Raw genomic sequence first — 19,236 nt, forward strand, 5'->3', positions numbered from 1 at the left:
CCAAATTGGAGCGTCAGTAAATCACAGAGGAAATATGCAATCTCCCCGCAGACAATGCCAGTGGTCATGATCAAACTCAGGTCATCGGAGCCCTGAGGCAGCAACTTCATCAGCTTTGTGATGAAGACCATTCAGTCCATCTAGTGCCTGTCAACTCCTAGAGGAGCTACCCATAAGTTCCTCGCTTCCTATTTTCACGTCATCTTCAGTTTACTTTTTTTATTTTATTGAGATTCAGTGCAGAATAAGCCTTTCCACCCCTTTAAGCCACACCCCCCCCCCCCCCCCCCCAGCAATGGCCTGACTTAATCCGAGCCTAATCACGGAAAAATTTATAATGACCAATTAACCTACCAACCAGTACATCTTCGGACTGTGGAAGGAAACTGAGGCACCCGGAGGAAACCCAAGCTGTCACGGGGAGAATGTATAAACTCTTTACTGGCAGCGGCGGGAATTGAACCCAGGTCATTGATACTGTAAAGTGTTGTGCTAACTGTTGTGTATTTAATATTTCAATAATATTTGGGTAATCATATATATAGAGATAGGTTGATTGAGCATTCATGTTCATTTAAATAATTAATTAAGGATTATATGCAAAAATATGTTAAATACATACAACATCCCATGATGTGTGTGTGCCTCTCTTAAATAAAGTCGAAGCCAAACCTCCATTTCTTCACTTATCACTTTCCAGCGAGTTTCTTTCTCCTCCCCTCACCTTTTTATTCTGGCATTTTCCCCCCTGCTTCTCAGTTCTGAAGAAGGGCCTCAGCCTGAAACATTGACTGTTTACTCGTTTCCATAGATGCTGCCTGACCTGCTGAGTTCCTGTAGTGTTTTGTGTGAGTTGTTTTAAATTAGATTAATGTTTTGAGTTAAGGCAGCACGGTGGCGTAGTGGTTAGCTCATCGCTTTACAGTACAGGTGACCCAGGTTCAATTCCCGTAAGCAGAATTACCTGTAAGGAGTGTGTGTGATGTAGTTTTAATTGCCTGTAAGGAATTTGTACGTTCTCCCCACGAGAACGATCCAGTTTCTCCCACAATCCGCAGACGTACTGGTTGGTAGGCTAGCTGTTCAGTATAAATTGTCCCGTGATTAGGCTAGGATTAAATCAGGGCATTGCTGGGTGGAATGGCTCGAAGGACCGGAAGGACCTCCTCTGTGTTGTACCTCAATAAATAAACAAACAACGGTAACCACTACATTACTCTCCTTCAGATATCCATCAATGCCCCTTTGACTTTAGCCTAGCCACTAGAGTTCAGTTTACGAAGGCCATGTAATCTCTCAAGCTGGATGTTGTTGGAAAGTGCGATGAAACCAGAAGATCAGGAGAAAACCCAAGTAGTTACAGAGAGAATGTGCAGACTCCACATAGAGAACCCTGGATGTCAGGACTGAACCTGGGCAGCTGAACCCATGATGCTGCAGGTCTAACCACTCCTACCCTAGCATGTTATCAAGCTAACATTGTACTCTGTATTGTTCATTTTGTCCTTGTCAACTAGTCACTCAGGCCATTGACACAGCAACGATCTCCCCTGCCAGCAGCCAGTGGTGCCTCATAAGAAGCATCTCCCTTACCTCCTGCAGTGAAACACAGGGGAAGAGATGGCATCTACAGGTGCAAGTTCAAATAGTTAGTGGGACTTGATTTGGAGTCCATAATACAGTAGTTTGCAGTAGTACCAAGTTGTATGACTTGGGTGATCATGGTCTTCCCATGATTATGATTGTTCTTGGCAATATTTTCTACAGAAATGGTTTGCATTGCCTTCTTCTGAGCAGTGTTTTTACAAAGATGGGTGACCCCAGACATTATCAATAGTCTTCAGAGATTGCTTTCCTAGTGTCTGTAGCTGCATAACCAGGACTTGTGATATGCACCAGCTGCTCATACGACCATCCACCACCTGCTCCCATGACTTCACGTACCCTTGATCGAGGGTTAAGCAGGTGCTGCACCTTGCCCAAGGGTGATCAGCAGGCTGGAGGGGGGGGGGGGGGGGATGGAGTGCTTACACCTCCTTTGGTAGAGACTTACCTCCACCCACCACGCAATAAAATAAAATTATCACACCGGAAGATCAGAGAAAGGTGGCTCCTTTTGTTCATCTAAGTCATCAAATACCTGTTTCTACCTGTCCCCATTTCTGGCAGTTGTCCGTAGTTGCCAACGACTTGACTATGTAAATGGCCACCTGGATACTTCCTACATGTTATATGGTGAGTCTCTGCCCCCATCACCCCACTTAGGGGGTGTGTTTCTAATTCCAACAAAGCACTGGATAAAAAAGTTCTTCAGATCCCCCTCTTTTTCTTCAAAACTCTATAAAGCTCTGGTTAGACCACAGTTGGAGTATTGTGTTCAGTTCTGGTCGCCTCATTATAGGAAGGATGTAAAAGCTTTAGAGAAAGGCAGAGGAGATTTACCAAGATGCTGTTTGGATTAGAGAGAATGTCTTATGAGGATAGGTTGTGTGAGCTAAGGCTTTTCTCTTTGGAGTGAAGGCGGATGAGGGGTGACTTAATAGAGGTGTCTAAGATGATAAGAGACTTGGATAGAGTGGACAGATAGTGTCTTTTTCCCAGGGCAGTAATGGTTAAAATGAGAAGCCACAATTTTAAGATGGTTGGAGGGGACATGTCAGGGATTTTTTTTACAGAGAGAATGGTGGGTGCATGGAGCACTGTAGTGGTGGGGGTAGAATTAGATACATTAGTGACATTTAAAAGATTTCTAGATAGACACGTGGATGAAAGAAAAATGGAGGGAAGGGTTAGATTGATCTTGGAACAGGTTAAAATGTTGGCACAACATTATGGGCCGAAGGGCCTTCAGAGTGACTTGCTTTTCCATGTTCTACACTCAGTGGCTACTTTATTAGGTACTTGTACACCTGTTCACTTATTCATTAATGCAAATTAGCCAATCACGTGGCAGCAACACAGACATGGTCAAGAGATTCAGTTGTTGTCCAGGCCCAACATCAGAATGGGGGAGAAATGTGGTCTAAGTGACTTTGACCATGGAATGATTGTAAGTATCACAGTAACTGCTGATCTCCTGGGATTTTCACGCACAACAGTCTCTGGAGTTTACAGGGGATGGTGCAAAAAAGAAAAACAAAATCCAGTGAGTGGCAGTACTGTGGCTGAAAGAGCCTTTATTAATGATAGGGGTCAAAACAGAATGACCAGACAGGTTCAGGCTGACAGGAAAGTGACAGTAACTCAAATAACCACGTGTTACAACAGTGGTGTGCAGAAGAGAATCTCTGAATGGACAACAAGTCAAACCTTGAAGTGAAGGGCTACATCTGCAGAAGACGAAACTGGTTTCCAGTCCTTTACCTGATAACGGTGACACTGAGTGTATGTTCTATGTTTTATGTTTTAAGCCCATGCCCTCTAATCTACACACCTCTGCCACAGGGAAAGGATTACAAATACCTACTCCATCATAATGTGGTATGAATTTATGCATTTGCCCTTCAGCCTCTTCATTATCAACAACACCAATTTTTGTTTCATCTGTGTAATGAGCAATTATGCCTCTGACATTTAAATCCAAATAACTAATGCATATTAAAAAACTGTAAAGGTACCAGCTTTGATCAAGTGTGACAAAACTCGTCTTGGGCTTCCAATCAAAAAGCTGCCTTCCACCATCTTATTACCAAAGCAGTTTTGTATACAATTTATGTATTTGTCTTGGGCTTCAATCTTTTGAACTGGATTTCCATATGGGACCTTGTCAAAGTTTTTGCTGAGATCCACATGAGCAACATCAACCACAAATGACTTCCTCCGTATATTTTGTTAACTCTTCAGAAAACTCAACTCAGTTGTTCAGACACGATCAAAACCAAGATCACTACTTTCATTAATCATTAGGTTTCCAAAGAATAGATTATATTTTCCCAAAGGATTTTTTTCCTAATGTCTCCCCAACCACTTATGCCAGCCCCATAGATATACAACTAACTCATTTATCCCTGCTGCCCTTCTTGAATAAAGGTACCACATATGAATATGAAGAATTGGAATCAGGCTTAATATCATCGGCATATGTCATGAAATTTGTAAACTTTACAGCTGCAGTACAATGAAATACATGATAAATATAGAGAAAATAATCTGAATTACAGTAAATATATATGTGTGTGTGTGTGTGTGTGTGTGTGTGTGTGTGTGTGTCTATTAAATAGTAAAGTTAAAATAAGTAGTGCAAAAAAAATAGAAATAAACAAGTAATATTCATGGGTTCAATGACTATTCAGAAATCTGAGGGCAGAAGGGAAGAAGCTGTTCCTGAACCATTGAGTGTGTACCTTCAAACTCCTGTACCTCCTTCCCGACAGTAACAATGAGAAGAGAGCATGTCCTGGGTGAAGGGGATCCTTAATGAAGGACACTACCTTCCTAAGGCATTACTCCTTGAAGATGTCTTGGATACTATGGAGGCTAGTGCCCATGATGGAGCTGACTAATTTTATAAGTTTCTGCAACTACTTCAATCCAGTTCAGTAGCCCCACCCTACCACTATACCAGAAGGTGATGCAGCCAGTCAGAGTGCTCTCCACAGTACATTTGTAGAAGTGTTTGAAGTTTTTGAGTGTTTTAGGTGACAAACCGAATCTCCTCAAACTCCTAATGAAATATAGCTGCTGCCTTGCCTTCTTCATAGCTGCATCAATATGTTGCGTCCAGGTTAGATCCTCTGAGATATTGACACCCAGGAACTTGAAACTGCTCACTCTCTCCACTTCTGATCCTTCTTTGAGGATTGGTTTTTGTTCCTTCGTCTTACGCTTTCTGAAGTCCACAATCAGCTCTTTGGTCTTGGTAACGTTGAGTGCAAGGTTGTTGTTGCAACACCACTCAACTAATTGATGTATTTGACTTCTATATACCCTCTCGTCAGTGTAACACTTACCCAACAGGCTGGTATATGTCTAGGGGAAAAGGAGATCAAGCCACTCACCAACCCCACCTCCCGTACACGCAGGCGCTGTGAGAATCAAGTTTATGCCGCGCGTACCACACAATATCAAACTCACACCAGATACCGTTACAGAATACACTTCAAAGATTTTACTAAAACTAAAAGAGTACTATGCAATACAGTATATATGAAGGAAAAGAAAACAAAGTAAAAGGTGTCAACTTATCAAAGTTCAGTCAGTTTAGTGCACATCGTTGGAGCTCAACCATCGAACCATTCAACCCCTCGTCGCTTGCCTCCGACCTCCACTTCCTCGCACTTGGGACCACCCCGGTGGTCGACCGAGCAGTGCAGCGCACGTCCACCTTCCTCGGCGTCTCCTTCCCGCCTCCCCTCAAAAGACCACAAAACCCCCCAAGCTCCCAGCTCCACAAGACAAAATAACATTCCCCATGGTTAACAAATGAATACAATCCCCATATCAGCAAGTCCAAAGCTAAACAACTGCGAGAAAAGAACACTTATCAGACATAAAAGCATTCCTACTCTAGCAAACCAAAGAAGCCATTTTGATTACTTACACAGTACATTGTACGTTCTACCCCCACCAGCAAATGTCATGCCCTCATGACATTACCAGAGTACCCCAAGGCTTCCTGCAACACACAAAACCCAACCCAGGTGCAGAGAGCAGCGACATAACTACCCAGGGCAGTAGAAATCACACTCGGTTCTCCAGGCACCACATATGTCAACCGCTCCGGGGGCGCCTACTCCTCTGAGATCTCCGTACCCCTTCTGCCGACCCTTCCGCCTCACTGGGCTCCCTTTTCACCTGCGAACCCTCCGCCTCGGACACCCCAGGTCTACCTGTTAGATCCTCACTCCCTCCCTCACGGGGTTCCCCCCTCACCTGCGAACCCTCCGCCTCGGACACCCCAGGTCTACCTGTCAGATCCTCACTCCCTCCCTCACGGGGTTCCCCCCTCACCTGCGAACCCTCCGCCTCGGACACCCCAGGTCTACCTGTCAGATCCTCACTCCCTCCCTCATGGGGTTCCCCCCTCACCTGAGAACTCCCTGGCTCATGTTCGGGTTCCACCCTCCGCCCAATGCTGGCTGCCTCTCCATCTGACCATCAAGACCTTCCCTCCTCTCATCCAACTCAGTAGGGGAAGGGCCAGGAGCCTCCTCTTCTAGTACTGAAATGCCAGCGAATGGGAGCAGGGGCCACTCATCTGAGTTGTCATCTTCCAAATTGGTATCCATTCCCAGGTTAGGGACCCGTCTCGGCTCTTCAGCAGCAGGCGCTTCCCTCGCTCCACGCCCTCGCAGAGTCCTTGTACTAGGCACAGCCTCCCACTCTGGCTCCTTGTCCACCCACACCGCGTAACCCAGGGGCAGCAGGTGATTCCGATGGAGTACCTTGATAGGCCCATCCCATTCTCAGGTTTCACCCGGTAAACTGGTAGATTCAGCATCTGGCTCTCTATTACATAGGGGCTGGCCGCCCATCGATCTGCCAACTTGTGCTTACCAGGGAGTCCCAAATTCCATAAAAGGACCCGGTTGCCCGGCAATAATTGGGCAAACTTCACCTTTCGGTCATATCTCATCCTATTCCTCTGAATTTGTTTGGTAGCCGCTGCCTTGGCCAACTCGTACGCCCGCTGTAACTCCCTCTTCATATCGGACACATACTTTAGATAGGGCTTCCTGGGTAATTCACCCACCTCAACCCCAAAACACAAGTCAATGGGCAACCTCGCTTCCCGCCGGAACATCAGATAATAAGGTGAGTACCCTGTAGCATCATTGCGAGTACAATTGTAACAGTGGACCAAATGTCCAATATGACGACTCCACTTATTTTTCTGCCCAATCTCCAGCATCCCGAGCATATCCAACAGGGTCCTGTTGAACCTCTCTGGCTGAGGATCACCCTGGGGGTGATAAGGGGTAGTCCTCGATTTCTCAACCCCAAGCATAGTCAGTAATTCATGGATAAGGCGGCTCTCAAAGTCCCATCCCTGATCACTATGGATTCGCCTGGGAAGGCCATAACGAACAAAATACTTCTCCCATAACACCTTCGCCCCTGTCGTCGCCTTCTGATCCTTAGTGGGAAATGCCTGAGCATAGCGAGTGTAATGATCAGTGATGACTAAGACATTCGCGGTGTTGCTGGTGTCAGGCTCAATCGACAGAAAATCCATACATACCAGGTCCAGAGGTCCCGCACTCTGCAAGTGCGACAGTGGAGCCGTCGACGCTGGCAGGGTCTTCCTCCGGATGCAACGACTACATCCCCTACAGTATCCTTCGACCTCCCCCCTCATCCGGGGCCAGTAGAACCGGTCTTTGAGTAATCCATAGGTCTTTTCCACCCCCAAGTGTCCGGAATCATCATGTAAGGCCTGGAGTACAGTCTGCCGACACTTCTCCGGCAGGACCAGTTGCCAACGCCCGGGTTGGTCCTGAGGTGCCGTGACCCGGTACAAGACTTGGTTCTTTAATTTTAACCGAGGCCACTCCTTCAATAACAGAGGCACGGACGGGTGTTTCGCCTTCTCAGCCAACACCACATCCCCCTTCTCTACCGCTCTCCACACAGTGCCAAGACCCGGGTCATTCTGCTGAGCAGCTGCCACTTCCCCCGGACTCAGTTCTGGCAACTGTTTAGTCCGCAGTGCGGGAAGGTCACTGAAAGCTAGGGGTATGGCGTTGTCAAAAACCCCCAAATGGTCCATGGCTCGCTCCAGCCTTCCTCTTCCCTCGGCCTTCATGGTGATAGCAAACTGACACATAACCTTCACTCCAGGGGCAGGGACACTCTCCCATTCCTCATCCTTCTCCTGTTCCCCCGGCTCCCGACATGACAAAGCATCCACATCGACATTCCTGCTTCGTCGGCGGTACTTCAGGCTGAAATCATATACCGACAAGGCCGCCAGCCACCGATGTCCTGTGGCACCCAGCTTAGCCGAAGTCAGGATATAAGTGAGAGGATTGTTATCCGTTCTCACCTCAAACTTGGCTCCGTACAGGTAATCGCTCAGCTTGTCCACCACCACCCACTTCAGCACCAGGAACTCCAACTTGTGAGTGGGATACTTTCTCTCAGGTGGCAACAAGCTTCGGCTGACAAAGGCTACCGGTACATCTTCCAACTCGCACCAGTTAACAAACTTATCTCTGTCCATCTCCGCACTGCTGCCTGCGCAATTCCACAGCCCCTGACAATCCAATCCCGGATGAGCCCCCACAAATGTACCACTTAACCAACAGGCTGGTATATGTCTAGGGGAAAAGGAGATCCAGCCACTCACCAACCCCACCTCCCGTACATGCAGGTGCTGTGAGAATCAAGTTTATGCCGCGCGTACCACACAATATCAAACTCACACCAGATACCGTTACAGAATACACTTCAAAGATTTTACTAAAACTAAAAGAGTACTATGCAATACAGTATATATGAAGGAAAAGAAAATAAAGTAAAAGGCGCCAACTTATCAAAGTTCAGTCAGTTTAGTGCACATCGTTGGAGCTCAACCATCGAACCATTCGACCCCTCGTCACTTTCCTCCAACCTCCACGTCCCCGTACCTGGGACCACCCCGGGTGGTCAACCGAGCAGTGCAGCGCACGTCCACCTTCCTCGGCGTCTCCTTCCCGCCTCCCTTCAAAAGACCGCAAAACCCCCCAAGCTCCCAGCCCCACAAGACAAAATAATATTCCCCATTGGTTAACAAATGAATACAATCCCCATATCAGCAAGTCCAAAGCTAAACAACTGCGAGAAAAAAACACTTATCAGACATAAAAGCATTCCTACTCTAGCAAACCAAAGAAGCCATTTTGATTACATACACAGTACATTGTACATCAGCAACTGAGATTCTTCCAACAATGGTCGTATCATCAGCAAATTTAAGAGTATAAACATTCTTATTCAGTTAATCTGAGAGATTGAGAAGCCAGTGAGAACATTAAACCTTTCTAAAATCATTCATTTCGGGTTATACTAACCAACAGTACATTTTTGTTTCATCTAATAAGATGGAAAAATGAAGGAGAAATGAAAGAGCAGATTATTATTTAAATGGTTGAAAAAATTTGCAGCATGCTGCTATGCAGAGGGACTGGGGAATGCCTGCATATGAATCACAAAAGGTTGGTTTGGAAGTGCAGCAGGCTATCAAGAAGGCAAATGGAATGTTGACCTTCATTGCTAGAGGGATTCAATGTAAGAGCAGGGAGGTTATGCTGCAACTGTACAGGGCTTTGGTGAGTACAGGATGCAGTTCTGGTCTCATTATTTGAAGAAGCATATACTCACTGGCTTTGGAGGTGGTGCAGAGGAGGTTCACCAGGTTGATTCCAGAGACAAGGGGGTTAGACTATGAGGAGGGATTGAGTTGCCTGGGACTGTACTCGATGGAATTCAGAAGAATGAGAGGAGATCTTATAGAAACGTATAAAATTATGAAAGGGATAGTTAAGATAGGGGCAGGAAAGTTATTTCCACTGTTATGTGAGACTAGAACTAGGGGACATAGCCTCAAGATTGGGGGGAGTAAGTTGGTGAATCTGTGGAATTCTCTGCCCAATGAAGCAGTGGAGGCTGCCTCAGTAAATATATTTAAGACAAGGTTGGATAGATTTTTTGCATAATAGGGGAATTAAAGGTATGTGGAAAAGGCAGGTAGGTGGAAATGGGTCCATGGCCAGATCAGCCATCATCTTATTAAATGGCAGAACAGGCTCAACAGGCCAGATGGCCTACTCCTGTTCCTATTTCTTATGTTCTAACCTTAGGGGGTGGGAGGTATGAAGAAAAAGTATGAACGATGCATTTCACTCTTAGAGAGACACAGCAAGGACACAGGTTTTTCTGCCCATGAACTACCTATCTAAACTAACTATACCTTAATCCACATTCCTACATCCTTCCTCCAGATTCTAGTCCAATTAACCTATCAACCTGCATGTCTTTGGCAGGTGGAAGGAAACTGGAGCAACTAAAGGCAACCCACACGGTCGGGAGAGAACTTTCAAACTCCACATGGACAACTTTAGGATTTAACACGGTCCCCAACACTTTGAGGCAACGGCTCTGCTAGCTGAGCCACTAAGTTGCTTATGAACAAGTGCATGTGTGGGTGTAATTTGGTTGGATTTGTGATAAAGTTTCTGATAGAGAGCGGAGTACATTTGGCAGCGCTGAAGGGGATTGAAAATAGGGGAGGCTGGATGAACACGCTGTTGATGTCACCTTGTGTGGCTGAGCATCTGAGCAGATGTTCAGCTATAAATAGTTATGACCCTGCGACTGAATAACTGACTTGACACACTATACTCAAGGAACTTTCACAGCCTGACAAGAGGTCATCTCAAAGGCAGATTCCTGCTTTGCACAGAAGATTCTAGGGAGGAAATGGCATAAAGTTCTCCCGTAGCAGGGGTTCCCAAACTGGCGTCTACAGGCCTCTTGCTTAATGGTATTGGTTCATGGCATAAGAATGGTTGGGAACCCCTGTCTCACAGGGACCGTGACAGAATCTGCAGGGAAATGTAAATCCTGTAGATTTCCCAATGATCTGGTTGAAAATGGTAAAATGGTGTAACTGTGTAAAATATATTAAAGATTAAAGTGGAACTTTATTTGTCACATCTACAGAACATTGAAACATACAATGAAATGCATTGTTTGAGTCAAATCAAATCTGCGAGGATTCTATTGGGCTGCCCACAAGTGTCGCCATGCCTTCAATGCCAACACAGCATGCCCTCAACTCATTAACCCTAACCTGTACATCTCTGGAATGTGGGTGGAAACCGGAGTACCCAGTGGAACCCCACGTGGTCACAGGAAGAATGTATAAACTCCTGGCAGACAGCGGCAGGAACCAAACTACGATCGGTGATGATTGTCACTGGAAAGCGACTGCATTAGTCTCTATGCTAATATGCCACCCGCTTTCCTTCCTTTCTCTATAACTCCATATTTCTGCTTTTTCATCCATTCCTGGCTGATTACGAGTTTGGCTCTCTTTGCAATAAAATATTCAAGTACTTTGCTTCCACGGTGCTTTGTGGAAGAAAGAAGTTCCAATGACCCACAGGCCTCAGAGAGAAAAATAGGAAGTAGTGTCACCCATCTCTTAAATAGGTCACCCATTACCTTCAAGCAGTAACCACACTTCTAGGTTCTCCCAGAAGTGGAACTATATTCCCCACAAGAACCATGCCAATGGTCCTCTGGAGATCTAAAGGGACATTAAGTCACTTTGGGGCAAGGTGTAGCACCTGCTTAGCCCCCCCCCCCCCCAAATCAGGATCACATGAAGCCATGGGAGCAGGTGGTGGATGGTTGTATGAGCAGCTGGTGCACATCACAAGTCCTGGTTATGTGACCACTGAGGCCAGGCAGACAGTCTCTGAAGAGTATTGATAATGGCTGGGGTCACCCGTCTTGTAAAGACACTGCCCAGAAGAAAACAAACCACTTCTGAAGAAAAATTAGCCTAGAACAATCATGGTCATGGAAAGACCACAATTGCCCATGTCATATAACATGGCACATAATGAATGAACGAACAAGAATAGACTGGCCTTTGTCACCAAAGTATTCTGAAGTTTGAACAGAGAAATGCCATTTTTATATACAAATTGATGAGTTGGATACAGATATTGATCCAATAGAAAGTTTGTACACTTGTGAATCCTATCATTTGCATATTTATGTACCACTCATGATACATATTTCATCTGTTAATAACCAATTCAAGGCCAATAATACTTGAGAATTAGTAAGATAACCATCCAATAGTAAGAGTTGTCCTAGAATCCTTCATTTGCATCTTTATCTAGCTTTGCTGTGCTTGAACAGAATAACTACACAAAGGAGAGTTGGGCATTTAAGGGCCATGTTCAGCCTGGGTGACTGCACTATGGCTACATCCACACTACGCCGGATAAATCCGTAACCGAAGCTTTTTCTCTTCGTTTTTACCCTCCGTCCACACTAAAACGGCATTTTCGTCTCCTGAAACCAGAGCTTTTCAAAAACGCTTTCCAAGGTGGATATTTTTGAAAACGCTACTCGAGCAGATCAGTGTGGACGGGGTAACCGGAGACTTCTGAAAACGCTGTCAGACGGCAGCGTGCCATTTCATTGTTTTCTTGAACGCAACCTAACGATTTCAGAACAGATGGCAACGAGACTGAAGCCAGAAGAGTTAGAAATGTACTCACCAAATACTTTGACCCATAACTTACTGAATAAGTAAGTATACTGTACTCACTTTGCCATTTTCTGTCCTTGCTCATATGAAGGTGGTTTCCCTATTTATGCAAGTACTTCTCTGACAGTAGATGTGTAACAGCCTAATGTAATATTGTATGGAAATACAAGATAACACTGATGCAGACATGTTCTATACATTTAACAAGGTGCTTTATTAATGCAACAGAGTTAGTCAGTTTTTCAATGTTCGTCGTCAGCCGGGTCAATCTGTCCGTGAACTCCCTGTCGGTTGCCGCCGTACGCTCCAGTACTTGTTTTTTTTTAGTTTTAAGTTCTCCTGCGCGACAGCCAACAGCTGTCCATCGTTTTAAGTTTTTCTAGTCTGTAACTACACAAACACGAACTTCTACGGTGAGATTCGACACCAAACATGTCGTTTGTTTTCGGTAGATGTGTCCTGCACATGCACAGCAGGAGGAAATTCACCAAAATCTCTGTTTCAGTCTGGATAGAGATATTTTCAATAATGCGTAGTGTGGACGCCCATCGTTTTTACGCGAAACCGGCGTTTTCAAAATTATCTGGTCTAGTGTGGATGTAGCCTATGTTTGCAAGCTGTCTCTGCTGCCTTATCATCTTGGCTGTTGCCTTACAGAACTTCCACATATTGAAAAGCCTGTACAAAGTGTCTGTGCTTTGTTCTATTAGCATACCATTTTAGCCCTTTCCATGTTGTGACCCCGCCACCACAGGCCATTAAAGTGCTAAAGGCGGCCATTAAAAGGCTTATGTAAATTTATCCTATTTCTGGAAGGTTAGAATCAAGGTATAACCCCACTATACAAAGCCTGACTGGATCACACTGGAGTATCGTGAGCAGGTCCGATTACCATATCTTGTAGAGCATGTTTTGGGTGTAAATTGCATGCCAGAGTAATACATGGGCTTCGAGAGTTAAGTTGAGAAGAAGTCACACATAAATTGGGGCTGTAGTCTCGGAAATAGAAAGTCATAGGATTCCTTGAGCGGAGATTAACAGTGGCCATCAGATGGGTCAGGAGAAAATGAATGAAGGAGCCAGTGACTGCAAACACAGGGAAAAGAAGCAGCGTGACATTTTATATTTTGATTTAGAGATACAGCATGGTAACAGGCCCAATATAATCAACTATCTGTGACCAATTAACCTTTGAATTTGGAATGTGGGAGGGAACTGCAGTGCCTAGATGAAACCCATATGGTTTACCAGGAGAAAGTACTAACTCCTTACAGACAGCAATGGGAATTTAACCTTGGTCTCTGTAACTATAATTGCATTATGCTCACTGCAGTGCTACTAGGCACAAAGGTATGATTTATTTTTTATGGGGGGTGCAGTTCTGAAAGCTTAGACTGAGACAAGACATGTAAGGATAGAACGTTTTTGCTGGGAGTTCTGAGATGTGTTCGTTACACTCGAGAACAATTTTTTTTAAAGTGTTCTATCCTCAGAATTTTCTTTTTGCTAATGACAGACTGCTTGCAGCTGAACACAAATATAATTTCAGACTACTTGTATCACATAGGAATTTGGAGAAACAAGAAATAAACTTATTAAATATAAATTAATATAAAATTGATTGAATTATGGTGCTGATGTTTTGCAATATTGCAACTAAGCTAAAAATGTTTTGTTGATTACTTCATTTGTGTTCAGGGTCTGAGGCTTCTGGCTTAAGCGTCCAACAATATTCAGCCGGCATTGATGGATTCCAGTTGCCCTGATACCATTTCTCCATGTCCACAATATCCTGGAAAAACCTTTCACCTTGCTTGCCACTGACAGCACCAAGGCTTGCTGGGAAGAAGTCTAAACAGAATGCAGGAAATGGTTTTGTATGCTTGAAGCAGGTTGTTAACCAGCTGCGTGCAGTTTAGTGTTCTGTAGTTGAAAATAAGAACATTTTCAACAACATCTTTGACTGCCTTCCATGCGATTTTCTCTGGTCCCACTAGAAGTTCTTTGAATTGTCTGTCATTGATGAGCTATTTAATTTGTGGACCAGCAAAGGTGCCTTCTTTAATCTTGGCATCAGTTATTCTGGGAAACATTTCCCTTAAATATCAAAATGCTTCACGGAAATTTATAGCGTTTTTAGAATATGTCCTGGCATGGAGAATCTTCCCTGCCCAAGCATGCCCAGGCATTCCGGGACAAGATAGAAAACTTCCCAGCTCACATTGTGGGCAAGATTTTAATCGACTTGAATTATGAATTGAAATAGCAAATATAGATGATTTCAAAAACTGGTGCATTATAGTGAAATTTCATGGTGATTTTCATGATCAACAGCCCAAAGTCCATAAGATACACCCAAAAGTATTCAGGAAGCAAAAGCTTTGCTATTTAGTATTATTGCACCCTGGGGCAAGTGAACATCAATGTCAGAGAGGATGGAGCCTTCAGATGGCTGGGCATAGGGGCATTAAATAGTGTCCCTGCTTTTGATGTTGCCATTTCATTTATTCCTCACCCACCCAGGGATGTTGGAAAGCTTCTCCTTTATCCCCTTACCCACTTGTAACAAGCAGCAGAGCTATCTTAAAGCCAACACCTTCACCGAGCATCTTTGCTCCATCCACCATGCTGGCCTGGATCACCCAGCAACTAGCCACTTTAATTCCATTTCCCATCCCCACACCAACATGCCTCCTCCACTGTCACATCGAGGCTATACACAAATTAGAGAAACAGCACTGCATTTCCACCTGGGCAGCCTCTACCCTGTTGGCATGGACGTTGAATTATCAGATGTCTGGTAACTGCTCCATTTATATTCATTTCTGTCTCCTCTAATTCAGCTGGTTCCAATCATCCTATCTCATTCCATGCCCCAGCCCCTCCATACTCTATCATTCTCTCCTATCCGATTCCTTTCTCAGCCATTTGTCACTCTGACCTTTCACCCCATTATCTGACATCATTTCCGCTCTCCTCCCTCCCTCATCCATTCACCATCCTCCCTGCTCACCTGAGTCCACCTATCGCCTCCCAGCTCTTGCTGCATCCTTTCCCTCCACTTTCTTATACCAGCTAGCTCACCTCTGTCTTTCAGTCCAGATGAAAGGTCTCGACCTGAAACTTCAACAGTCCACTTAGCTTCATAGATAATGCCTGACGCACATTATGATGTGCTTCTGGTTTCTGGTCGCTCCTTTTTTCTGTTGCTATTTTGGACGATTTTGATCAGCGTGGCCTGCAGATAATGAACCACATAGCTCCAAGATTGAACTGGACTGAGCTGAGCTGGACTCTTCTGATTCTGTGTTTTACACTCTGAGTCTTTAACACTGTTCTTCTGTTTGTGCAAATTGGTTCTTTTTTGCACGTGGGGGAAGGGGGTTGATATTTTTCTTTGAATAAAGGTTCCATGGTTTTCTTTGTTTCATGGCTGTCTGTAGGGAAGACAAATCTCAGCGTCGTGTACTTTGATAATAAACGCGCTTTGAATCTCTTAACCCACTGAGTTCCTGCTGCTTCTAGAGCTGCTCCGGCTTAAAGCCAGTCTGAATCCCAAGATGGCTGTTGGTGAATCCCTGCAAAGTAGGCATGTGAACAGATCCCAAGGGAAGAGTTTGCTGAAGATCTCGCAGAAAAAAAGGCAATATTTCCATAAAATTATGGAATATCCAGGCTTTCTTGACCGTGTTGTTCATTTTCATTTAAAGAGGCTATATTGTCACACTGGCGAACTTTGTTTTAAGAGGATTTTAAAAGTGGAATGGGAACCCCGGTGTTTATTGTTCCTGAAAGATCAAACCCATACTCCTTTAAAGTATCACCTGATGTTGTCGACTTGCTGACGGCAAGATGGGACTTTAGAGAGAAAGACAGGTCTCTTTAAATGAACGAAGACACCAGGGATGTCTTAGACTTTATAAAAACAATCATAAACGTGTGTCTCCCGCAAAATCATTTATTCTTCCCAAACCAGAAGTCCTGGTTGAACCATGAGATCCACACTCAGCTGAGGGCCAGATCAGTGGCAGTCAGGTCAGGTGACGATGATACAAGAGGTCATTCTAGAGAGCATTTTTCAGGAAGATGAACCCACGGAAAGCAGCTAGCCCAGATGGGGTACCTAAAGACCTGTGCTAGTCAACTGGCCAGAGTGTTCGCTGAGATCTTTAACCTCCTGCTTCAATAATCTGAGGTTCCCAAGGGCTTCAAGCAGCCTTCAGTTATACCAGTGCTTAAGAAGAACGTAGTAACCAGCCTCAATGACTATCATCCAGTAGCACTTACATCCACAGTGATTAAGTGTTTTGATAGGTTGGTGATGAAACATTTTCAACTCCCGCCTAGGAAGCGACTTGGATCTTCTCCAATTTGCCTACCGGAGCAACAGGTCCACAGCAGATGCCATCTCAAATGGCTCTTCACTCAACCCTGGAAAACCTGGGCAGCAAAGATGCATACATCCGGATGCTCCTTATCGACTACAGCTCAGCATCCAATGCCATCATCCCCTTAAAACTAATAAATAAGCTCTAAGACCTTGGCTTCAATACTCTTTATACAATCGGATCCTCGATTTTTTCACTTGCAGATCCCAGTCAGTTCGGATTAGTAATAACATATTCTTCACAATAACCTTCAGCACTACAAGGCTCAGTGCTTAACCTCCTGCTCTACTTGCTTTATAGTTATGACTGTGAGGCTAAGCACAGCTCCAATGCCATATTTAGGCTTGCTGAAGACACCACTGTCATTGGCTGAATCAAAGATGATGAGGAATCAGTATATGGAAGGCAGACTGAAAATCTGGCTGAGCGGTGTCACAACAGCATCTCTCACTCAATGTCGGCAAGACCAAGGACCTGATTATTGATTTCAGGAGGGGGAAAGCTGAGATCCATAAGCCAGTCCTCATCAGAGGATCAGAGGAGGAGAGGGTCAGCAACTTTAAATTCCTTGGTGTTATCATTTTAGAGGATCTGTCCCAGGTCCAGCACATAAGTGCAATTAGGAAGAAAGCGCAACAGCACCTTAGAAGTGTGTGAACGTTCAGCATGACATCAGAAACTTTGACAAACTTCTATAGATGTGTGATGGAGCATCCAGTTTCAGAGATTCCCACCACCCAGGCTGTTTTTCACTGCTGCCATCAGGAAGAATCCCACAATCCTGACTGGCTAACTCACATTCCTAAATTGGACAACAAGGATCCTCATCTTAGCCACTGACAAAACACACTTCCCAGCATGGCACACTACTTTTACAGAAAACTGCTAATATAAACTACCTCAGAGCATAGCAGTAGAAAGCTTAACCAGGGCAGTATACTTACAATATTTAATTTATGCACTTTGTTTATTTATGCATAGTTCACCTATTGATCTTATCCTTTCTTTCCTAAGTTATTGTGTGCTACGTGTACTACTGTGTGCTTTACACTGTGCTCCAGATAAACATTGTCTCATTTGACAATATACATGTGTATAGTTAAATGACAACAAACGTGACTTGATCTAGAACTCCCCAGTAAACCTTTAGGGATCAGAATTGCTAGATGGTAATCTTCTCTGACTGATGCCAAATCTTCCAAACAGGTACCACATCTGCGTGATAGCCCTTGTCTACTTCATGCCCCTGATTGTGATGGGGTTTACCTACACTGTTGTGGGCAGGACGCTGTGGGCCAGTGAGATCCCGGGGGATTCCTCGGACAGATATAGGGAGCAGCTCAATTCCAAGAGGAAGGTGAGTGAGGTCTTCTGATGATTACTTTCCTCCAGCAAATGGCATTGCCGATTGGGAGGATTGGGAGAAAGGAAACTCCCATTGAAGGCAATTGTTCTAGTTCTTCAATTGGGAGTAACAATGCATAAGGAATATCAGAACATAATCTCCTTATTGTCCATTGGATAGTGTGCATTAATCTTTCTAATTAGTTTGCGGAACTCTGAAACAGAAATATTCCAGAAGCTTCTGTATGTATGTGTCTGTCTATATGACTATCTATCTATCTGTCTATTTATCTACCTATTATTTATCTATCTGTTATCGCAGGTGGTAGGGTGGACATACGTCTCTACCAAAAGAGGTGTAAGGTTCTCCTTGCTTCCACTAACCTGCAGGTCACCCTTGGGCAAGGTGTAGCACCTGCTTAGCCCCCCCACCACCCCACCTCCGATAAGGTCAGGTGAAGCCATGGGTGCAGGTGGTGGATGGCCGTATGAGCAGTTGGTGCATATCACATCCTGGTTATATGACCACTGATACCAGGCAGACAATCTCTGAAGAGTATTGATAATGGCTGGGGTCACCAGACTTGTAAAGACACTGCCCAGAAAAAGGCAAACTGTAGAAAAATTAGCCAAGAACAATCATGGTTATGATCGCCCATGTATATAGCACAGCACATAATGAATGATCAATCTGTTTAACTGCCTCTCCAACTGCTTGTCTAGTTGGCTGTTTGTCTATCTCTCTTTCTCAGTCTTTCTATCTATCTCTCTAACTTTCTAACTGTCTATTGTCGTACTGTTCCTCCAAGCAGTTGCTTTGCTCAACAATACAGAATGCAAGACTGAACTGAGCGAGTCTGAGCTTGCGGTGTGGTTTGGAATCTGGGGCTGAACATGAGGAATTGGCCATCTGACGGTTGTCCCTTCTGCCCTTGCAGGTGGTGAAGATGATGATTGTAGTGGTGACTACCTTCGCTGTGTGCTGGTTTCCCTTTCACATCTACTTCCTGCTTTCCCTCTTCCACTCTGATATCTACCTGGAGAAATACATCCAGCAAGTGTATCTGGCCATCTTCTGGCTCGCCATGAGTTCCACAATGTACAACCCCATAATCTACTGCTGTCTCAATGAACGGTAAGTCCAAACACAAGGCAGGCTCCTCCTGCTAATGAAGAATCCTCCAGGGTTGGCAACTGCCAAGTTAGAACTTCCTGACACCCACTTCCTACCAACTTTGCACCTTGGTGTAACTTTCGCCAAGCAAATGTGTTTGTAACAGACACAGAGCACAAACG

At 44.7% G+C, this 19,236-nt stretch overlaps 1 protein-coding gene across 1 annotated transcript in view; it reads left to right on the top strand.

Moving 5' to 3' along the window:
- The window catches only part of LOC140735283 (substance-P receptor-like), a 111,627-nt gene that overhangs the window by 83,536 nt on the left and 8,855 nt on the right, over window positions 1–19,236 (top strand). Inside the window, exons 3-4 of the mRNA XM_073060160.1 lie at window positions 17,803–17,953; window positions 18,879–19,075. Coding sequence (XP_072916261.1) covers window positions 17,803–17,953; window positions 18,879–19,075 — 348 coding nt within the window. The remainder of the gene's footprint in view (window positions 1–17,802; window positions 17,954–18,878; window positions 19,076–19,236) is intronic.

Source organism: Hemitrygon akajei, chromosome 1 (genome assembly GCF_048418815.1).
Source record: "Hemitrygon akajei chromosome 1, sHemAka1.3, whole genome shotgun sequence".
NCBI lineage: Eukaryota > Metazoa > Chordata > Chondrichthyes > Myliobatiformes > Dasyatidae > Hemitrygon > Hemitrygon akajei.